Below are 24,924 nucleotides of genomic sequence, written 5' to 3' on the forward strand. Positions count from 1 at the left end.
TGACACATCAGGGCCACCTCGTGTAAGAAATAGCTTGTATAAAATGTATTGTAGAATACTGATAATTCACCACTGTCACACAGAATATCAATGTGATATAGTAAATTTTATGAATATTGTACTCATTCTCTTGTAATATGGAAATACATTTACAGTATATCCTGTGATCGTAAACTTATATAGATATTATATATTATTTATGGAAGCACAGAAAGAAGAAAACGACACTATAAGTCAGTAACTTTTTGCTTGTGTCATCCAGGACTTGCAGTGACACCTAGTGGTGTGGATGCAGCATCATTCAAAATCAATAGATTTAAGTCACAGATGCCATTGTAGAAATTCAATATATAATGCCATGATTAATTTAATCCATGAGTGAAAGTGTTACTGAGATTAAGTGAGTAGTATTTGACTGCTCATGTGATTTTAACCTGGCCGCCCCCATGAGGGAACCCTCTCCATGTAGAATAAAACAGCTTTTATAAGGTTACTGATGTGACTGGATTCTTAGTTTCATATGAGTGCTCATGATTTTATTTATATGTTTAAAAAATTACAATTAATTTATTTATGAGTAAAACTTTTTAGTGAGGACAAATGGACTGATTGCACCTTTAATGACCATATACACTTTTGGTAATAAAGCAGTTATAATATATATATATATTTATTTTTAGAAATGTTTCAGTTTTTTTTTCTTCTTTTTAAATGTATTTATTTATAGGGTTTTTTTTATACACTATTTAGAAGAGATACGTTGAGGAATAGTAAAGAGATATGGGCATAACTCAAAAATAACTCAACTTAAGAAAAAAAAGAAAAGAAAAATGAGGTCCTGGGTCACTAAAGACCCGAAGTATGCATTAAAGGAATAGTTCACCAAAAAATGAAAATTGTCTCATTCACTTGCCCTGATGCCATCCCAGATGTGTATGACAGTCTTTCTTCAGCAGAACACATATGAAGATTTTTAGAAGATACAGCTCTGTCAGGTCCTTATAATAGAAGTACATGGGTGCCAGCATTTTATCAGTCCAAAAGTCATATTTAGGCAGCATAAAAGTAGTCCACACAACTCCAGTTGATCAATTAATGTCTTCTGAAGCAAATCAGTAGGTTTATGTAAGAAACAAGCAGATAACTAAAATGTTTTTACCTTTAAATCGGCGCTTCCATCCAAGTGTCTGATTCAGTTTGAAATGGCTGAACTCTTGCGTGATGTTCGTTCTTCTGTTGTAAATAAGCGTAGCTTCTAAACTCGCCGACACGCTTACGACATGCTTCGTGTCAGCTGTTGGCAGGAAGCACTTTTTGAAAGTTAATAATGTTTTAATTATCGATTTATTTTTACACAAACATATCGATTTGCTTCAGAAGACATTCACTGATCGATTGGAGTCATGTGGGTTACTTTTATACAGCCTAAATAGGACTTTTGGACCGCCAAAGTGCTGGCACCTGTGTACTTACATTATGAGGACCTGACATAGCTCTATCTTCATTTGTGTCCTGCTGATGAAAGTAAGTCATTCACATCTGGGATGGCATCAGCGTAAGTGAATAATGAGTGAACTATCCCTTTAAAGGGTTTAAGGCCTGGGAGTCTCCCAGGTCTTGAAGTCTCTACTAATGAGCTGGTGAGTTTAATCAGGTGTGTTTGATCAGGGAGATGCCAAATGTGAAGTGTTGGGGGTCCTCCAGGAGCAGGATTGAGAACCACTGGGAGATATTTTTGATATAATAAGATATAATAAGATATTTCCTTAATACTTGTGAATGTCTAGAACTGTATTTAATTTGTAAAAAGCAAATTAGCAATAAAACTTTTCTAACATAAGTTCAATATATACTGATTATATAAATGAAAGAGTACACACATATGGTGTTAACGTAAGGCAACCAGGATGGCCGAGTGGTTAAGGCGTTGGACTTAAGATCCAATGGACAAATGTCCGCGTGGGTTCGAACCCCACTTCTGGTAGGCATCGAATCTTTAGTTCATTCGAAACAGATTAATCTTTATGCGCTAGCATGCATAAAATATATGAACGTTTGCATTTAGGATCTGGCCTTTCAAAGGGTATGCATATTTATGGTACTACAAGCGGGAGAATCTTTGAAAAAAAAGAATCTAAGCATGCTAGCTGGATATCATGATATCTTCAAAAAACTCTAAACGTTGAGTTTTCACTAAAATTAATAATAATATGTATTTATTTATTTACTTATTAGGCTTACGAATGTGCAGCTGTTACTGTTCTGGCACGAGAGCACGAGCAGGACGGAATGTTTGGTTGCAACTCAACTGGAATGTGCCACGCATGTCCTGAGGGGTGTACTACACGCCAGTATTTAAACACTATCTACACAATACTAAAACATACACACATTGGCATACTTTATTAGATTAGAACCAATGATGTATTAACATATATGCAAGTTCAATTCAAAAATCTGGAAATCTGCATTGTATCATATCAAAATTATAATAATATTTTAAAAGAACCCCCCCTGTCAAGTAAAAGATCATGTTACCCGGCTCTGTCAGTCCCTTTCTGTAAAAAGAGTCTAGCGGAGAAGTTCAATCGAACTGCTTGTCACTTATCAAACTCTTCAAAAGTAAGTTAAACTTTAATTTTGATCAGCACGATAGTGGTAAACATGTGTCACTTTTATAACGGCATTATTGAAGTGTTCCGCTGTTCGTGTCGCGCCACGTGGCTGCGTGTGAAACACGTTTAATCCGCAGCGGAATTTAAACCTCCATGATATTGATCACACTCTATAACGATTATGTGAATTTTTCGGCGTGAATATAACAACTTCTCAGCGTCTAAGTTTACACTGTTACAGTTGTTTTGCACGAGTTTATATTCATAAGTAAATCATACGGACAGCACATATGCAGGTCAGTTTGACAGTTTATGTTTCACAAGTTCATAAACAGGGCGAGTCACTGGAAGCATCTGTAACGGATCTTTATGTGTCATCTAATCCTGACCTGCTGGTCTCTCCCGAGTTTTAGTCTTTAGGTGCACTTCGCCTTTATGATTCACAAAGTTGCTCCTTACTTTCTAAAAGTATTATAAAGAAAAAAAAGTTTCCGATGTTGTCGATTATCATGGTAGACTATTATTATCACCACCGGTCGTGTTTACAGTAGCTTAATGCAGTGTGCGTGCAATAGAAGTCAATGGGGCAAGGCATTATAAAAACATTTTTTTTTTTGCTTAAATATCTAGTCAAATATTTTGAGCTATGAAGTTGTCTAAATTTTCCTTTAAATGTTGTGGGGTTGCTTTTCTAGACTTATAAATGTCTGGTTATGCACTACAGACGAAATAGATGAGGGTGAGTTGTTGTCTTTGTAAACAGTCTTTTCATGATTTCTTGTGCATAATAAATGAAAGTAAAAATTAACAATAACTTTGCAGATTTATCACAGTAGTCTCATGTTAACATGCATAATATTCAGGTCTTGTGGCTTTATTCTAATTTGACAAATGTCTTATCTATTTTTATGTTTATTACAATGGAGTGCATTGCCCCATTGAGTTGCAATTTATGTGCATTACTGAAAAAAAAAATGTGTGTATATATATATATATATATATTAGGGCTGTCAATCGATTACAATTTTTTATCTAATTAATTTCATGGTGTCCCGATTAATTAATCGCATATACAAATATTTGCTGAGAAAGCCCCTCGTATAACAATAATTCAATATATAATGATTAAATAATTATACATAGTTATCTTTAAATATAAAAAAAATTATATATATATAAAATAAACAAATATTCAGATAATTAAAATGCATTATATTCTTGTGGCAGAAGAGTTCATCGATAAGACAATACAAAAAGTGGTTTTAGAATACAATGTATTGTTTACTACCATATTATTGATCATAAGCCAATCATTGACACACAGTTCACAGCAATCCATTTCACAAGTGAATTTGTCAATCAGTTGGAGATTTATTATGAGGGCTTGTTTAGGGACCCGTCAGTGTACACCTGCGTTAGACTTTTTTTTTTTTTTTAGAAAAAAGCCAGGGGTACGCATAGTACACAATACTACAGATATCTTTTACAATAATGCCAAGACATTATATTCATTACATAGTGTTATGGTAGAAACAAACTTTTCATCTACAGCATTACAGAAGGAGCAAAGTGGATCTATTTCAGGGAGCATGTTCCTTAAATAAAGATTGACCGGGTAAAAACAGTGTAACAGTTTAAAGGACACATCCTTAACCTTGTTGGTAATTAAATATGTATGAGGTAAAGACCGTACGACCTGTGTCAGACATGCTTGTGTCGCATCTTGGGTGTGTTGCGTCATAAAAATAAAATGTTTAGGTCACTGTGTCGAGTTAAATATAGTTTAATACTCAATCTTTAAACGCATCTTAAGATCCCTTAAAGATTGCATTTGCATTCCATCAAGTGTTTTGAATGCAAGAAATTGTTTTCTTCACTGTATAAACTGTGTGTTGCTCACACAGCTGAAATTTCAATTACTGCCCTCTGGAGTAAACAGGTGGTACTACAAGCTTGAATTTTTTAACGCGTTAATTTTTGTCAAATTAATCGCACGTTATTAACGCGTTAAATCGACAGCCCTAATATACACTCACCTAAAGGATTATTAGGAACACCATACTAATACTGTGTTTGACCCCCTTTCGCCTTCAGAACTGCCTTAATTCTACGTGGCATTGATTCAACGAGGTGCTGAAAGCATTCTTTAGAAATGTTGGCCCATATTGATAGGATAGCATCTTGCAGTTGATGGAGATTTGTGGGATGCACATCCAGGGCACGAAGCTCCCGTTCCACCACATCCCAAAGATGCTCTATTGGGTTGAGATCTGGTGACTGTGGGGGCCATTTTAGTACAGTGAACTCATTGTCATGTTCAAGAAACCAATTTGAAATGATTCGAGCTTTGTGACATGGTGCATTATCCTGCTGGAAGTAGTCATCAGAGGATGGGTACATGGTGGCCATAAAGGGATGGACATGGTCAGAAACAATGCTCAGGTAGGCCGTGGCATTTAAACGATGCCCAATTGGCACTAAGGGGCCTAAAGTGTGCCAAGAAAACATCCCCCACACCATTACACCACCACCACCAGCCTGCACAGTGGTAACAAGGCATGATGGATCCATGTTCTCATTCTGTTTACGCCACATTCTGACTCTACCATCTGAGTGTCTCAACAGAAATCGAGACTCATCAGACCAGGCAACATTTTTCCAGTCTTCAACTGTCCAATTTTGGTGAGCTCTTGCAAATTGTAGCCTCTTTTTCCTATTTGTAGTGGAGATGAGTGGGACCCGGTGGGGTCTTCTGCTGTTGTAGCCCATCCCCCTCAAGGTTGTGCGTGTTGTGGCTTCACAAATGCTTTGCTGCATACCTTGGTTGTAACGAGTGGTTATTTCAGGCAAAGTTGCTCTTCTATCAGCTTGAATCAGTCGGCCCATTCTTCTCTGACCTCTAGCATCAACAAGGCATTTTTGCCCACAGGACTGCCGCATACTGGATGTTTTTCCCTTTTCACACCATTCTTTGTAAACCCTAGAAATGGTTGTGCGTGAAAATCCCAGTAACTGAGCAGATTGTGAAATACTCAGACCGGCCCGTCTGGCACCAACAACCATGCCACGCTCAAAATTGCTTAAATCACCTTTCTTTCCCATTCTGACATTCAGTTTGGAGTTCAGGAGATTGTCTTGACCAGGACCACACCTCTAAATGCATTGAAGCAACTGCCATGTGATTGGTTGATTAGATAATTGCATTAATGAGAAATTGAACAGGTGTTCCTAATAATCCTTTAGGTGAGTGTGTGTATATATATAATATATTATTATTATTTTTTTTACTTTAAGCTGATACCAATATACATATTGTCATTAGACCATTGTTTTACTTTGGAATTATGTTTTAAAATGTACAAACTTTTTTCCTTCACTTTTCTAGCAAATAATTTCCATTGAACATGCATTGGATCTGTTACACATGAAAGGCCAACATTTTAAAGAGTGCCACAATAAAAGATAAATGGAAGATAAAAAAATATCTATAAAAACTAAATATGATAACATGATGATTGAAATAGAAAAAAGGGATTATTTTGTACTACTAAAACATTTTTGCACTTCTGTTTTTGCAGTTCAAAACAACAAATCTCACATTTTACATATATGTACTGTATTTGATAGAACGTTACAAATTCCTACTATGCATATGTTGGGCAATTTAATGGAAATGTCATCCTCCTCATGGAAAAATAAGATGTTTGAACCAAAGGCACAAACCCCCACTTTAAACTCTGTATTATAGTTGTATTATGGATAATGCCGTCCAGACCGCTAGAGGGTGCCGCTTGCTCGCACAGCAATGCAGACTATATTTGAAAACATCTCGGGTTACGTATGCAACCTTGGTTCCCTGAGATGAAGGGAACGAGACATTGCTATGAGAAAAAATACTTAATCATAGGTGAAAAGAGCCATGGTCTTGCAGGCCGATGACTTGAATTATATATTTTATCCGTGCATATACAGTACATATATGTAGGCTTTATGTGTATATATGAATAAATAATCTAGGTGGACTTATCAGATGGGAATAAATATTATTTGGGGATTTTATAAAATACTTATAGTATAATATTAACCGTTTCACAATCATGTGACAAGTAGGTTTTATGCATAAAAGGAGTGCTTGTGACTTTCTAGAGCGGGTATTAAAACAAAACTCTACATACAAATGACAGCCTACAAGTATCAGAGTGTTTCTGTCTGAATTCACTGGATATAAAAAGTGCTCATAACAGAAAGGACTTGAGAGGAAATGGAACTTAAATCCATGTTGTAAACCTCGCAAACATATTATCTGATGACCATCCTGCAGCCAAACATATGTCCTGTAGGGACGCATTGTTTGTCCATGCCCATGATGATGCCATGCCTCTAGTTGAATGTGCTTTGACCCAACAGTGCAATTTACTCCTTGCAACTCATATGCGAGGAAGATCGCATCTACAATCCAGTGTGAGAGCATTTGTTTGGAGACATGCATATCTTTTGTGCATCCTAAATAACAAATAAAGAGCTAGTCTAACAGCTGAAACTGGCGGGTGCATGTGTGTAATGCCCACACATGGCATAACAAATGCATTGACCATTCCTTGTCTGAATTTAAGGCAGGGGGTAGAAGTTTTTCAAACGGACCACCTGAACCCTGAAGGATGTTGACAAATCTCTTGGCACGTAGCCTTTTCTAGGTTAATCCTGGCTTTTGAAAGGTTTGTTGGTAACTTTGGAACCTGGGAGTGGTGGTAGATGACCAGCTTAATTTCACTACACACATGTCATCAATCACCATCAGGAAAATCAGACCTTTCCTGTCTGAATTTTGCTACAGAGCTCCTGGTCCAAGCTCTGGTCATTTCAAGACTGGACTACTGCAATGCTCTGTTGGCTGTCCTACCAGCTAACACAAGCCACTGCAGATGGTCCAGAATGCAGCAGAGCATCTGGTCTTCACTCAGCCAAAAAGGGCTCCTGGCACCCCACTCTTGATTTCACTCCACTCTGTAGCTGCCCATCAAATGTAAGGTTTTGACTCTGGCTTTCAGGAAAGCCAATGGAACTGCACCCTCTTCAATTCACTTCTTCAGGTCTATAAACGAGCGATGAACGGTGGTCCCATCACAAAGAGGCTCAATGATTATTTCATGATCATTCACTTTCTCTTCCCCTCTGTGGTGGAATGAACTTCCAACCACCAGACGATCTGCTGTTACCTTCTCAACATTCAAAACCCAGCTGAAAGCACATCTGTTCCTCGAGCACTTAACCAATCCACACTAATAGTACTTAGCACTGCACTCAACTTGCGCAGTGTAAAAAAAAATAATACCTTGTCTGCTCTTTCTTCTGTGCTAGCATCTTTACTAATCCAGCCACTGTGAGAACTTGGCAGTCCTATACTGCAGGTGTCGTTAAACTTTGTATGTCAAATTGCTTGCTGTGTGTCTCATATGTGTTGCTTTAGATAAAAGCATCTGCTAAATGATTAAATGGAAATGTAACTCCAGACATGAGCTGTCAGTAGACGGTGCCTGCAAGTCAACAACCCATTTAAATGAGGCCAGAAATGTGGTCTTTAATGAAAGGATGCACAGCTCAACAGATTCCAAAAGTTAGAACTGAGAGCTTTTAAGTGCTTTCAGCACTAAATTTTGGTCCCAAGTTGGCACCATAGCTGGGCGAGGGGGGTTCAACTGCCTGTCTCCTGGAACCAGGGTTGGTTGGGCCATTTCGGTGCAACTAACAAGCGTTTCCTTGTTTTCCCTGATTTTGCTGATTACAGACGTAAGACGACGTACTGGTGGAAAGCATATTTGCCTTCATTTGGGCCACAGCTGGCGCGGCTTTACTGCTGGCTCTGCTGCGGATATTGGCATCTCTTGATCGGTGAAAGAGGGATCCTTAGCTGGTCGCTGACTGGTGGTAGAGCGAGAGCGGGGCGTTAGAAAGGCGGCACTGTTGATTTTAGTCAAAAAATGTCTTCTAGCCTGAGACTGCTTCTGAGCAGCTAAGAATCACTCCAAAAATGGAGCGTGTCTATGGGCTGTGGTCTACTGAAGGCGGCCAGACTGCAAGAACAATTAGTCAAAGTGGAAATTCTCAGGCTCTTTGGGAAGAGACCACTCTAAACCGAGCTCTTTGATCGCCTTCACGAGGATACAAAGAAGCTCCTTATTGGTGGCCTGTGCATGCTCCTCACCCGTGGCTGACATTACATCTGATGCTTGGAATGCTTGTGCGACCTCATGGCCCTGCCATACCTCCTTGTGTGGTCACTTGGCAAGAGGTGGTGGGTGGGAGGTTGCATGAGACTGCATCGTCCCTCAGAATGAGGGCGATCCTAGTGTGCAATGTCTTGAGATTCATGCCCTTGCAATGAGGGTGGTCTGTATAAATGAGAGCCACTTCCGCGTGGGCACCCAAGGAACACTTGGGAACGACAACTTGAAAAAGACACGAACATGCAAACAGCTCTTTTTTAAGGTATAATACAGTTATATTATAGCAATAAAGGATACAGTAAACTTGTGCCAGTGCGCTAGGAAGTGGGTAGGTGTCACGCTGAAGTGCCACGATGTTTGACTGTGAGACTCTGAAGCTTAGTAACCAGTTACCGAAGCGTCCTCAACGGTGTGGATAAAACATCACCGGAACACACAGGATCAAGAATCTCCTCACTGTAGGTGCTAAAGCACAGGTTGTCCTGATGGTGTCCTGCAGAGAAGAGTAGTCCGCTGAATGTGTAGCTATGACGTTGAAGCAAAGAAGTGTTTCCCAAACTAAGTAGAATGGTCTTGTCGTGGAGGATGAAAAATCTGAATTAATGGTGATCGATTGCCTTCTTTTAGGCCAAGTTTGCAGGGCTCATACAATCAGAAGATTAGTGTTCTTGTACAAGTGTTTCAACCAGGTTCTGGATTAAAGTACCTTTCCCCATAGCAATGTCGAAGAGAACTGAATCGCAAACACATTGTAAACGAGTTCAATGGGAAGGAGGAGGCGAGAACCAGCTTGGCAATATAAATAATATTTTAGTGAATAACTTAAACCAAAAGACAAACACACACATGACGGACATGTCCATAAACTATCTCTCTCTCGTCGCACCACCGTCTGCCTTCTGCCTTTATCCCCCTCGGAGGCTTAATTAGCCTGATAAGGGACAGGGTGTGTATAATCATGACCCGGCCCCGCCCTCCACCCTGCCACACACACCCACATACCAACAGGAGAGATTATTCATAATAAGCTAACAAACATCATGCAAGACGAGCTCAAACCCATAATTGCACTGATTTGCACACAACAGGGGAAAACGCAGAAGGAAATAATGACGTGGCAGTGGTTCGGGAGATGTTGATGTTTTCATTAAAAAACATTCTTCCCTCCCCCGATGCCTTTCTCTACTCTTGCACGCTCTCCATTTCATTGGCTTTTGTCATTGCCAGTCACTCGTTTGCCAGGACAGTGCACACACCTGATGATAAAGGTTTTATCTTCTACTTGCAGAGCAAACAGATAGAACGGTGCATACGGGATGCTACCATCACCTGTGCAGGTGAGGAGAGAAGCTGACAGCTACACTCTCATAGAAGCAGACATATCTCTCATCCTGGACCAGCAACTTCCATGTTAAATGCAAATGAATAGCATGGCATAGATAAATTTGAAATAATAATGAAATACTATTGAATGATTTACAATGCAAAAATAATAATGTAATCAGTTGAAGTAATAGTATTCAGTGTTTTTGTTCAGTTTTGATGGAGAAACAATATTTTTGTTTGTGCTTTGGGTTTTTGTTTATAAGGTTCTAAAGAAAGAAATTGAAAAACTGAGATACTCTTAAAATATAGAACCATTTATTTAATCTTGTGGATGTTCCATGTTTTGTTCACAGCCCATACTGAATGTAAAATGCCAGTTTATGTAATGTGACTTGATTTTTAAAATGGCTGTTAAATAAAAAGCTGAAAGAGACAAAATAAGAGTAAAAAATAAATTATGAAACTGAAAGGACAAGATTCTATTTTATTATCAAATTGTTGCCCTTTAAATAGTAATCGAATCGTGAGGCCAGTGAAGATTCACACCTCCTATGTTTTATAGGCTTGTATGTGGGTCATACCTACAATTTGTTGACATTTAAGTCCTTCATGCTAGTTGTGGTATTTCTATGTACAGTGCTTCCAGAAAGTATTCAGACCCCTTAATTTTATTCACGTTTTGTTATGTTGCAGCCTTATGCTAAAATGCTTTCAATTATTTTTTTCACATAAAACTAAATGCCATACCCCATTATGACAAATCACATTGACATAAGTATTCAGATTCTTAACTCAGTACTTAGTTGAAGCACAATTGTCAGTGATTACAGCCTAAATTATTTTTGAGTTTGATGTGACAAGCTTTGCACATATGGATTTGGGGATTTTCTGCCAATCTTCTCTGCAGATCCTCTTAAGCTCTGTCAGGTTGGTTGGGGACTGTCGGTGGACAGCAATTTTCAGGTATCTTCAGAGATGTTCGATTGGGTTCAAGTTCGGGCTCTGGCTAGGCCCCTCAAGGATGTTCACAGAGTTGCCCCTAAGCCAATCTTGCATTGTCTTGGCTCTGTGCTTGGGGTCATTGTCCTGTTGGAAGGTGAACCCACTCTAGACCAGGTTTTCACTAAGAATATCTCTGTATTTTGCTGCATTCCGCTTTTCTTTATCCCAGACCAGTCCCCCAGTTCCTGCTGCTGAAATCACTATTGGGGTGCTATTGCGCAGGTGATGAGCGGTGCCTGGTTTCCCCAGACTAGAGAATTGAGTCCTTTAGGTGCTTTTTTGCAAATTTCAAGTGGGCTTTGTTGTGTTATGAGGAGAGACTTCTTTTTGGCAACTCTACCGAGGCCCTTCTCCCCTATTGCTCAGTTTGGCCAAGTGGCCAGCTCTAGGAAGAGTCCTGGTTGTTCCAAACTTCTTCGTTTAAGAATCATGGAGGCCTCTGTACTCTTTGGAACCGTCAATACAGCTTCCATTTTTTATTAATTTTTTTCCTTCCCCAGATCTGTGCCTCAACACAATCCTGTCTCTTGAGCTCTGCGGTCAGTTCCTTTTGACCTCATGGCTTGGTTTTTACTCTGCATTTTCAGCCATGAGACCTTTTTGTCAATGCGATATTTCAGTTTTTGTTTTATTTGTTGTCAAACATCTGGTTTTTGCTTTGTTATTATTGGGTACGGAGTGTAGATTGATGTGAACAAATGTATTTAAAGTTTTTTGCATAAGGCTGCAACAAAACAAAATGTGAAAAAATTAAGTGGTCTGAATACTTTCTTGTACTTCATTCAATACTTCGAATGAACTGTATATTTTGTGTGCAACTCGATTTATTTTCCACCCTGTTATGTCATGATACTGTTACATTTAATTGAAGATATATGTTATGAAAGGACAACACACAATGGTGTGATTTGATTTACTGTAGATACAATTATGACTTTAAAAACAAAAATTAAGAAATTTTAATATAAGACAACTATTTTTTTTTTGTTGTTTTTTTTTTTTTTACATCCGTGTTTATTGTTAACCGCAACTGTCCGTTATTTTTGGGGGATAGAGATTTTGAATTGCTAATGCAAAGTGCATGAAACGTGTGCGGTGTGTGCACTGTGCCTTAAGTTATTTTCAATGTTGCATTTATTAAGCATTGCCATTATCCCTGGTCTCCCCACAGCAAATTCTTTTGGAGTAATTGGAATTTAAAATTTTTATAAAGATAATAAAATAATTTACAAAATTATAATGCTATTATCGGAGAAACATTTATAGAAAATAAGGACTTGGAATTAACAAAATATTCTTATTATTCCAAATGCATCATCTGTGTGGAACAATTAAACTTATGAATTAAAGTCCAACAGAAAAGCATTTTATAATGAAAGTAATTTTGTTGCTAATTTCATTATTGTTTGCTTCAACATTGAATTCATGTGTCAATCACTGAAACAACTGTGAAATCTTGAGGAACAAATAAATGGATATGATATACATGTGTAAAACGCAAGGGACGTTCCCCGTTGCAGCGCTGAAAATTGATTTGGTACTCATTTGTGTAAGCACCAAAAAATAAATTATAGAACCGTAAACAAAACTATAGATGTGTAGTGATAAACTCGCATAAATTCGAATTAATGTATATCAAAATAATGTGATGAAATATGATTTATGGATATACAAATATATATTAGAACTACTACTCTATCTCGGGTCTCTAGCGATCCTATAACATTTTTGTAAAACAAAAAACATGGTTGGAAAAGTGTTTATTTTGCGGTTGCATTTTTATGTTACAATTCATAATAGACTGAGGAATAAAGAAGAGTTGGGGTTGAATGAGGTCCCAGGTTGATACCGATCTGATGAATGGAAGGGATAAAACGGGTCAAAAATTTGGTGGGTACAAAGAGATAGTATGATTGCAATCACAATCTATTCCGCACTGTTGGTCACGCTGGGTTGTGCAGCTTTGTGCACTTTGAGAGATGTTGATAGCTGACAGCTAAATAAAACTTAAGTAGACTAAGAAGTAATTTTGCGTGCAGATGCGAGGGATATTTCTAAAACACTGCTTATGCCATGCGTATAGGTTGCCGTACCCATGCCTACATAGAAGAAAGCTACAGAACCCTGTCTAGACCATGCCCATACTAGGACGGGTTATGTCACAGACACTCCTTAATCCAGATGTTTAATGAGAGAGAGATGTATTTGCAATTAAATTTGAGCAGCCGATCGAACACTGAGAATCCGTACAACTGCAATAGCGTTGAACTTTTACTCTGTCCTACAGCATTGAGGAAGATCTAATGAGGGCACGGGTTGACCAATCAGTGGAAAGGGACATTTCATGCCACCCACATGTACAAATAAAATATTCAAGCTGTTTATCCATTTCCTACCCACGACTCCAAAAAATGAAAATCAAGCCGAATTAATAAAAAAAAAATGAAATTAATAAACATGTTGTTTTCTCGTTTCTTTTCAATTTGAAAGTCAAACAATCAAAATTTACATCGACCAAAAGGCCTAAAATCTGCTGGTTTCAAAGTGTTTTGAAATTATGTTTCCTTCCATATTGCCCATAGGTTAAGCGTTGCATCTTGTGGCTGTAATTATAAATTTTTTGGAGTAGAATGCGATCCATGTTGTGACTCATATCTATGAATGCACCAGGATTAGGACTATTGTGTAAGGTCCCTCTCTCTGTCATACTAACATTTACATTTTTACATTTATGCATTTGGCAGACGCTTTTATCTAAAGCAACACAGAGCCCTTATTACAGGGACAATCCCCCCGGAGCAACCTGGAGTTAAGTGCCTTGCTCAAGGACACAATGGTGGTGGTTGTGGGGATCGAACCAGCAACCTTCTGATTAACAGTTATGCTTTAGCCCACTACGCCACCACCACTCACAAGTTATGTTTAACAAAAATTAAAGTGCTAAACGGGTTAGCTCTTCCCTTACAATAAAGAACCAGAACTTTTTGGGACACTTGTATGGTAATATCATGGCATTCTTTACAGTACCTTGCAATACCGTTCCATAGTTCCAATTCCATGTTACATAAATATGGTCTGAAACATTACTGAACAATAGTACTTTCACAGTACGTTTTTGTAAGTATTGGTAACATTTTGTCATCTCTTCTAATGGTTAATTGCTTGTTGTTAAAGGGAAGGTGAAAAGCTCCTGTCTCCATCTTTTTATTCTCTGAACACCTTAGCAGGTGAGTGGGGAACTGCACCGCATGATTTGTTAAAAAGCCTGTGTAATGGATTCGCTGTAATTAAGGATGATTAGTGGTAGTTTGGAGTGTCTTTATTTTTGCTTGAAATTGTGCTGTTACACGTGCAGTGCCATTTGTTGTTAATGTCTTGTTTATGGTTATAGTTGCAGTTCTGCCGTCTTGCCTGCTAGACTTCCATTGGAAGTCTTATTTATGCTTTACGCTTGAGAAATTGTTTGGTATTTAACAGCATCATGTGAAACACAGACATCAAGTTAAAGAATAACCCTGCATATTTCTTCAATTCTTTTATGTATTGTATAATTTTACTGTAGGGTCAGTGACGTGATGCCCATTTTGGCATTTTTGTCCAGACCTATTATTCAAAAATGCATAAAAACAATTCACGCAAACCTTAATACTTGAATACACCTTTCAATTTCTGAGTTCAAAAGTAATAATAAAAAAAAAGTAAAAAAATGTCATGTGGTATGACCATCAAGAGACTAGAAATTATTGAGATTTCTTCCCCCAAAAAGTTGTGTATACACTCATGCTTTTTAAAATGCAAGACCACTCCTTTACATAACACCACATTAAATTGAAGTCTTAAGCCAATTTTTTTTATATATATAAAATACTATAGATTTATTTAATTTTTTTTATAATTAATTTAACCAAATTGGGCTCAAAGGTTCGATTTCTACAAACTTGACATGTCTTAAACTACACTGAAATTGTTTTTTTTTTTTGTGGTGAATCCTAAATATAGCAGATTTAAGATGAAGTTAGTTTAAGCATAAACTTAAAAATATTAAAGGTGCTCTATGTAAGATTGACAACAAGCCTCAGACTCTAAGCTCATGTGGGTTGCCAGAATGTTGACCCGCAAATTAGCCAACTCCGCATCCATTTTAAGGATTTCTGGGCTTTAAGCTGTCTCCATCTTCAAAAGGCATCTCCAAAATGTATCCTTGTTTTACCAGGTTTTTAGACGGATGGCGAGGCTTTTTAGGTTGGGGGTTATCTCTGATCCAGTTCGTTTGCTGGCTTCCATGGCTGCAGCACACGATGTTGTTTGCCTGGCAAATTTGTTCAAATCCGTCAACCCGGCAGTGTCGAAATGCTATTGGTAAATGGGCAGTAGTGGGCTCACACAGGCCAAAACATAAACAAAAATTCCGGCCTGGAATGGAAACTTCAAAGTAGAAAATACTGGCTGTAGCATTGTTATCGATGAAGTCAGTCAGTCAACTTGGCATGTTTCCTAATTCTCTAATGACATATTATGGTCATTTTATGATTAAGTACAGAAAAAAAATATTACATATAGCACCTCCACCTGTAAATTCTACATTTTTACATCAATCCTAAAATAGAAAACCTTGTCATTAATTCGCTAATTTTAGTAAATTTCACAGGTGAATAAAAGAAGTGCATTTTACTTTTTTGAAACTAGTGTTCGTTAGTTTCGGTAATTAATGAGCTTGCATGGTTTCACTGCTTGGCACCGCTTTTATTGTTGATTTTAAGTTAAGTCTGACGTTCCTAATCGTAATTACTCATTCATGATCCAAAAACATTGTTGTTTGTTGTCAATTACTCATTCATGATCCAAAAACATTGTTGTTTGTTGTCAATGTCATGAAGTGAATGACTTATTTTATAGCATTCATTTAAATCTTACTAGTTGTGTTTATTTATTTATTTTAGATTTGAAAAAGGTTTATAATTTGTATCACCTTGGACACTATTATTTGTCCATGACTGTAGTTTTGAGACTGTAGCTGTGTTTTATTAGTTGTATATGTGCAGTAATTTTTATGCTTTTTTTAGGACAAGGTGTATTTGGATTTATGAAAGGGTTAACGTACACTTATTCGATCAAAGTAATTCTTGAAAAGACTATTAAAATCACTAGATTCCACCTCGAGTCTGATACAGTTCTGTTTGTATCGCTGTATGAAGTTTGCCTCCTGAACTCTTTGGCTTCTGCTGATTGTGACCTGGCTGTTCTGCAAGGCTTTTGGATGTGATTGGTTGTTTCCACCTCTGGCCTAATGTTCTGTATCTCTAACATCAGCTCAAACTAATTCCTTAGCATCTTCTTTTTTGTTTTTCCTTCATCACATGCTGTAATTGAGTTAGAGGATGGAGAACCAAAGCGGGACTCGAGTAAAAGAACAAACTACTAAACAAGAACAGACCACGATCAGGCCACACTCAAATGACGAGAAGAGAAAACGCACTCGTTCGTTCTGGTCTGAAAATCAGGGTTCTGAAGAAAAAGGTAATGCAACCTCCCAGGCGATTAGAGGGGAGAAGATTTGGTTCAACCGCAGCATATATGAGCAAGCCGACAATGCCTATCAATCCTTGTTGAGCTCCGGGTGTGGAACCCCTCCCATTTCATCCTCCCCAAAAGAGCGATTTCCTCGCACCCTGGTCTTCAGGGCTAAACGGAATGGTGGTCAGCAATATCAACAGGAGGAGAACTACACACATACTCGTTCCTTTAACTCACGGGAACGCCAGCGGGGTTTGAACCACCAGCGTTCATCGTCTGAACCCAAGACTGCTCATAAGGCCCCCAACAGTAGCCGAAAGAGAGTCTACTCTGAGTCTGAACGCGCCCCTCAGAAAAGGGACAAGTATGGCTAGCTTAGGGGCATGGGAAAGTTGACTTGTATTTCGACTAGGGGTGCACTGATCAATCAGCCACTGATCTAAATTGGCCAATCTTCGTATTAAGTCTGTGATTGACTGATTGTGCCTTGAATCAGGGCCGATCTTTTTTGCAGCATGCAGGGAATCATGCATACACTACTACTCTAATGAATGAGCGAATAATCTGGATGCATGATAATGTGGCCTCTGTATGGTGAATTGTTGGCAATTCTAATGATTCACAAATTTGAACGATCAGACATGCTGTTATTCAGATGAATATGCAGGTTTGTTTTTATTATTAAATTGAATATTAAATTGCCCATTTTCTAGAGTCATTATGGTAATAATTCTGACTCACTGATTCTGTGAGCATGGAGAGGATAAAGTGACTGCAAATGGGTATAAAAACAAATTAAACAACAGATAAACATGCGTATACAAATTAGGGTTGTGCCGATGGACGATATCATCATCCATCGTGATGGCTGACCAACATCACGATGTAGAGCCACCATTGTGATGCCACGCCCCCTTTTGCGAGTCTTTAGTGACACACTAATCCTAGTCTCTTCTATAGTTAACCTAAAAACTTTGCAGGGATTGCTCTGTAAATTAAATTGAGAATATAACTAATGCATATATGCTATTTTAAATACTGTAGTATATGCCAGAGACGTGACGTGTTAGTCTGTGAAAATACCGTGTCAGGCAGGCTACACAAATATTGATTGTTAGCTTCGTCTTTTTTTTTACATGTCTTACACTGTACAGTTAGATTAAAATATTTTATGTTGTAGGCTACAAGAAAATAGCCTTCATTAATTAATTATTAATAGTTGTAGTGTCTCAGAAAATCTTGCTCATTGTCACATAGCTCTTGTATACACTGAAGCGGCAGTTTAAGATAAACCCAGACCAGCGAACGTCAAATAACTTTTGTCTGGTTAATACTTTTAAAGAAAAATTTCCTTGGCCATAAATCCATAATGTCAAATCAAATGAAAGAAACAAGTTGAATATGAATAACACACATTTATTAAAACATAGAAGAACAACAAATAAAACAAGAAAACGGGAACAACACTCAGACCGAAACTCGGCATTAACATTTCACTTATAATTAGCAGCACAATTAACTTCAGCACATAAATTATGTTATTGAAATATTGTAAAGTGGTCATATGAACTACACAAATGAACGTTTAAAAAATAATATGCAAAATCGAATAGCTCCGCAACGGATGGTGAAAAATGCGTAAAGAAGTCTAATATCTTTCACCATAGACCATGTTTAAATTTCGATGTTTCTGGCCAGAAATACCAACATATTCACTTTATCTGGTTTTAATAAGCTGCGGATTGGAGTAACTACACTACCCGCTGTGCTGAAGACCCGCTCTGATGGAGTACTGGTAGCACATATGCACAGATATTTCCGTGCTAATCTTGCCATGAACGGAAACCTTTTGTCGTTCGTTTTCCACCAAGTCAGAGGGTCCTCTTCCCCATCAATGGCCATTTCCTGCAGGTACATGGTCATTTCTGCCTCGACATTTTGCTCATCAGTGAGCGTGGCTGAGGCTGCTCTCTTCGCAAGAAGGCTGCCCAAAGACGACTTTTTTTTCTTAGGCGCAATATATTAAAAAGCCCGGATGAGTGGGCTACTAATTAGTTGGGCTAGTAAAATAACGAAATTATAGTTTTTCAGTAGAAAAAAATATCTATGTAAAGAGATATATTAAAATAAAAAGTGCTTAAAAGTGCACAACTCTTCTTAAGTGGAAGAAATATTTTTCCCCTTACGTGCAACCTATTGGAAAGCCGGATGAGTCAGTTGGGATAGTAAAATAACTGAAATCATAGTTTTTAAGTGGAAAATAGTATTTATGTAAAGAGATATATTAAAATAAAAAGTGCACAACTCTTCTTAAGTGAAAGCTAAAAAAAAATGCTTCACGTGTCGTGCAACCTACTGATAAAGCGCCAACGAGTCATTAGTTGGGTTAGTAAAATAACGAAATTATAATTTGTCATATAATTTTTGAAAATTATATGAAATTATATAACCCCGCCCCGCCCCACCGACGATATCATCGTCCATCGCGATGTTTTACTGTCAACATCGTCAACTGCCAATTTAGGGGACATCGCCCAACCCTAATGCAAATCGAAGTAAACGTGCCATAACGTGAGTCGTGACAATCGGACGTGTTGAGTGATAGAGACTGTTTGAATACAATTTTAAGTGAAAATCTTAGTTTGTCATAATTTAATGTAATAATTTTTATTCATTATTATATTAAATTTAGTAATGCATTATAGTATAGTAACTAAATATTTAATATAGATTTATTATATGTACGTTCCTTCCTTTTCATTTAGTTGGATGTTGGTAATATTAGTTCCGCTTTCACTTGTTTCCGTGGGGAGTGTAATAAGTGCATATATTCGGCATCGGCCGATCTTGGTGTTAAAAAAAGAGATCGTCCTCAAATTTCCTGATCAGTGCACCACTAATTTTTACCGTTTATTTGATCGGAAACCTTCGTCTTCTCACTTGTCAATTTGTGTGTATTTGTTGGTTTTATTTGAGCTGTTTATGGATTGTATTACGTTTTGGCATCATTTTCCCAACCTTTTAGTAAATGTATTTACTCATATCAAAAGCCTCCTAGGTGGTTTGTGTCACCAAACTGGTTGAAAGTTGTTCAGTGTGAAACTAATCTGGGTTTTAGCACGCAAAGTCTGTCCCATTGTCTACAGTCTGTGTCAGCTAAAATTAAATAAAGGATTTTTAGCAGTTGAAGAGACTGACTGTTATGACATCCTCTTACATCCTTACTCAAGAGATGAGCTGACTGGCACGAATCATGGCGTCCAACAAAAATCAGCATGAGAGCAATATAATCAGGGTTTAGCGTGCGTACACAGTCATTCACACACCAAGTTGTATGCATAGGATGAAAGTTATTATTCAACTGTTTCTGTAACTATTTATAATATATTTAAACTTGTGCTATGAAAGATTTCTGATTTCTTAGTTAAAAATTAATAAAATACCATTATTGAGACAGGACATAAACAATCAGTGTTCAAAACCATGTTCTTGCTGTACCCTGCTTTGATACTAGATTTTGATATGTGACATTTAGATAAAAAAATTAATAAAAATAAACCGATTTGGCTATAATAATTATTGAATAAGTGAAAGTAACCGTAATAACCAAGACATGAGTTTATTTTTATTTATTATTTTATATATATATATATATATATATATATATATATATATATATATACACTCACCTAAAGGATTATTAGGAACACCTGTTAAATTTCTCATTAATGCAATTATCTAATCAACCAATCACATGGCAGTTGCTTCAATGCATTTAGGGGTGTGGTCCTGGTCAAGACAATCTCCTGAACTCCAAACTGAATGTCAGAATGGGAAAGAAAGGTGATTTAAGCAATTTTGAGCGTGGCATGGTTGTTGGTGCCAGACGGGCCGGTCTGAGTATTTCACAATCTGCTCAGTTACTGGGATTTTCACGCACAACCATTTCTAGGGTTTACAAAGAATGGTGTGAAAAGGAAAAACATCCAGTATCGCGGCAGTCCTGTGGGCTGAAAATGCCTTGTTGATGCTAGAGGTCAGAGGAGAATGGGCCGACTGATTCAAGCTGATAGAAGAGCAACTTTGCCTGAAATAACCACTCGCTACAACCGAGGTATGCAGCAAAGCATTTGTGAAGTCACAACACGCACAACCTTGAGGCGGATGGGCTACAACAGCAGAAGACCCCACCATGTACCCATCCTCTGATGGCTACTTCCAGCAGGATAATGCACCATGTCACAAAGCTCGAATCATTTCAAATTGGTTTCTTGAACATGACAATGAGTTCACTGTACTAAAATGGCCCCCACAGTCACCAGATCTCAACCCAATAGAGCATCTTTGGGATGTGGTGGAACAGGAGCTTCGTGCCCTGGATGTGCATCCCACAAATCTCCATCAACTGCAAGATGCTATCCTATCAATATGGGCCAACATTTCTAAAGAATGCTTTCAGCACCTTGTTGAATCAATGCCACGTAGAATTAAGGCAGTTCTGAAGGTGAAAGGGGGTCAAACACAGTATTAGTATGGTGTTCCTAATAATCCTTTAGGTGAGTGTGTGTATATATATATTCTTAAACTTGATTAGTTAATACATTTTCTTCATTTTGTTCAGCAAATAATAAAAAAATCCCTGTATTCCTGTTTCACATAAATTTTGAAAGCTTCCTATAAGTAGGGCTGGGTGATATGGCAAAAAATATTAGCACAATATTCTTTTTCATATCATTCGATAACGATATTTATCACGATATTCAATCACATTTGCACATTGCAAATTTTTTTTTAATTTCCAAAAAAAAGAAGAGAAAACAAAATCCTAAATAGTCTTTACAAAACTGCATTGGGGGCCCAGACACAGCCAATGTAGTGGTGTCTGAGGGATCTTCTATGAAAATATTTCCAATTTATTTACAAGTTTATCAATTGAGTGCAGTTGGATATAAGATGATCTGTTCATTTATATATTGATATTGTTTTAGCGCCCAGCTCTACCTGTAAGCATTTATACACAAAAACAATTTCATAAAAATTCCACAATTGTGTACTTTTTTAACAATGAAATTAATATTTCTTTTTTTGTTAAAGATTGCTCAATTCAATATGATGGAATTTTGTTATGAAATTGAAATGTAGAAGTCTTACAATTCTAGCGAATGCTAGTCTGATGCCTTTATTTAGCGTTGTCATGGGTGTAGGTTATAAGTGTGAGGTTATAGCAGTGTTGGAATTTAGTTAGCTCTTGGGGAGTCCCCTTGCAATGACCCAAATTACAGTTCTTTCTCATGGGTTTCTCAAACAAAATGACAGTGCATCAGATGTTTACCTGACCACAAACATTACAAACATTGTTGACTTGATTCATCTGAGCTTTTGTGCAGGAGATGCCCAATGCTTGAAATAGTTTCACGGTTGCCTCCTATTCTTTCAAGCTCAGTTCTCTGCTGAAACTGACTATGATTTCTCTGCTCCGTACTACAGTACGTTCATCACTATATCTCTGATCGTGTCACTGCGTTGGCACTCGTACAGCAACTCTAATGTGTCTAATGAAAGGTGATGGTATCACTGTTGGAGAAGAGTTCAGGGCGGCAGAAAAAATGCTGGTAGCCGCCAAAGCACGGGACTGTTTAACACGTTTGAACTGAATAATAACGTCAGATGCATGTGCGACTCCCAAGAATCCCTACCAAAAATTCAGAGGATAATTTGATATTTTGATTAAAATGAGTAAATTCAATATTTTTATGAATTGAAAGAAAACCGTAAGATGTTGATCTTGGGCTCAATAGAAGACTATAAAGTTTAGAATTTAAATGGTGGTCACCATTGCTGAGATGCACAGTGAATGCTAGAGCTATAAATAAGATGTTGTTCGTTGTATTATATGGTTATATTCCTTAATGAATTATTTTCTCCTCTCTATGGTTTATCAACATGGCTTTCTTATTTAAAGTTATTGAGGGAGGGCACTCATCACGTGCACATCATAGTAAAGGGACAAAGATGTATCCCAACAAAGCATCTATGAAATAACTTTACAACTGTTTGATAGTGAGCTAACATGTAGAGTTCGATAAATACTGGCAAAACGACCTCTATATTAACTGCACACATTATTAATTAACCTCTAGCAATGGTTTGGTTTGGTTTGGTTCTAAGATTGAAGAGGAATTTACATACTAATTTAGGTGTACCAACAATCATAATTCAAAGAACAATTATTTCTCACCATTATTTTGAAAATAAGGATCCACTCAGTCACTGTCAGTAAGTTTTTTCAGAAAAAAGCAAAAAACCTGCATTCAAGCGTGTTTTATAATTTTCTGACATAAAAAAAAAATCACATTTGGATTATTTATAAAATATGGGACACAAAATTGTCAATGTTAAGAGCAATCATTTGGGGGAAAAAATCTAGATTTGTTTCTAGTATTCTAGAAACAAAAGACCCTCAAAGTTACATTTATTTGGGCTTATGGGGGGTCACTTAACTCTTATGGGGGGTCCTAGGATAGGGTATGTTTCAACAACCAATTCTGTAGTGTACACCCAGAAATCTGTAGTGTAGCTTTAAAGCTGCTCTATGAAACTTTGGTCTCTCTGGCGACACCTGTGGTTGAAACCTAAAAGTGCAAGCAATTTGTGGAGGAACATTTTACACGAGTTGTTTCAGCACTGATCTTCTGCAGTGATCAATCTGATGGTTTGAGGTTACCTTCTTTGTCTGTGATCACTCTTGAGATCTTTACCTGAAGAGCCGTAGTCCTCATGACATGTTATTTTCATGTTGATAAGTTATTCGTTTAAACCTTATCAAGATGTTACTTGCTTTGAGGATATCATTTGGAAATATGATTATTCATCCTCTACACGTTAATCTATGTACTGCTGTACTACACATCATATAAATAGCGTAAGATTGTGATATGGCTGTTATGAGTTAAATTGAAGTCACTTATACATTCTACAGCCTCAGTGGACAACAGGGCTGGACTGGTAATCTGGCATACCGGACATTTTACCTGTGGGCCTACTCTCTTTGGGGCAGATCAGGGCAGGACTGGCCATCGGGAGAACCGAGGGGTCCGGTGGGTTGAAACGGGCCGAATGGTCCACGATAAGCTAAAATGAGCCGCGATATGTAGAAAAGGATGGCGACCCCTGCGCCCCTCCCGCTCTCAACAATTTTCTCCTGATTTCTCTTCCCAGTCCAGCCCTGATGGACAATGCATGTGTACCGTAATACTACAATAGAAGGCCTATACAAGACAAACAATAAGACTGTAACATAAAAGACAAAATGAGGATTGCATAATTATGGGAATTACGTCTACTCTATTAAGCGGTCAAATAATATGCAGAAACATGCAATACTATACAATAATATTAATAGTTTCTTTAATAGTTTCTTTGGAAGTAAAGTTATAATAGAGATGGTTACACACCAATCAAACTGATATGGACATTCCTATGCTATGAAATCGGTACAGTATATACAACTTGAGAGGAACGTACATTTCTGTGACATTTTGCTGGTCTGGCCAATAAATGGTCCTGATGATGCATCTGTATTAAAACACAAATGAGTAGAATTAGAATGCAAGAGAATTACCAAAAGTACATTTACGGAACAAGTGTGAATTGCAATGATGTGTTGAAATACAGTAACGGAAATATTTGCTTGTGCATTTGGCACACATGGTTTGTGCTTTGCTTGCTCGGTTTGATTTGTATTTGTATGCTATAATGCTTTTGTGAATGGGCACACAATTACTCCATTAGAAGACTTGAGCAGCTTTTGAATTTTGGCTGTGTTTTACATTGATCATTTTAAATATACAGCTTTGGAAAGGCTCAACTCAATGTTCTTTAACACACTTGTTATAACTTTCTGCCTTGTTTGTTATTTCTTAGGATCACAATGAGTGGACTTCAGGGACTCGCCCAGGAGAATATCTGGTTTGACAAGTCCAGATATGACGAGGCAGAGAGACACTTTTATGAGGTCAAGAATGGCGTCCCACAGACACCACAGGTACTGCCCTCTAGAGGCTTGGGTGTTAAACCACAGCTTGAGTGTCTAAAACTTGCCCGTTAGTGTTTCCTCTGAACATGTTATAGGCTGAATGGAAACTATGTATATAGTGTCATTTTTTTTTATTCGCCCTCATGTTGATCCAAACATGTTTGACTGACTGAGACAGGAGGGGAATTTAGGAATTTCGAAAATACTC

At 37.6% G+C, this 24,924-nt stretch overlaps 1 protein-coding gene and 1 non-coding gene across 12 annotated transcripts in view; both read left to right on the forward strand.

The window, feature by feature from the left end:
• Nucleotides 1–1,901: 1,901 nt before the first annotated feature.
• On the forward strand, nucleotides 1,902–1,984 carry trnal-uaa (transfer RNA leucine (anticodon UAA)). Its single transcript has one exon. It is a non-coding gene; the product is annotated as a tRNA-Leu (tRNA).
• A 548-nt stretch (nucleotides 1,985–2,532) lies between these two features.
• Nucleotides 2,533–24,924, forward strand: part of eef1da (eukaryotic translation elongation factor 1 delta a (guanine nucleotide exchange protein)) — a 33,897-nt gene continuing 11,505 nt past the window's right edge. For 2 of the 11 annotated variants that reach the window (XM_052133969.1, XM_052133974.1), the window contains exons 1-2: nucleotides 2,533–2,622; nucleotides 24,605–24,725. In XM_052133969.1, coding sequence (XP_051989929.1) covers nucleotides 24,612–24,725 — 114 coding nt within the window. In that variant the 5' untranslated portion in view covers nucleotides 2,533–2,622; nucleotides 24,605–24,611. Of the gene's footprint in view, nucleotides 2,623–10,127; nucleotides 10,177–14,341; nucleotides 14,395–16,538; nucleotides 17,046–24,604; nucleotides 24,726–24,924 lie in introns of those variants that run through there. The other 9 variants (XM_052133964.1, XM_052133963.1, XM_052133966.1 and 6 more) reach the window with 9 other exon arrangements.

This window comes from Xyrauchen texanus, chromosome 9, assembly GCF_025860055.1.
Source record: "Xyrauchen texanus isolate HMW12.3.18 chromosome 9, RBS_HiC_50CHRs, whole genome shotgun sequence".
Taxonomy (NCBI): domain Eukaryota; kingdom Metazoa; phylum Chordata; class Actinopteri; order Cypriniformes; family Catostomidae; genus Xyrauchen; species Xyrauchen texanus.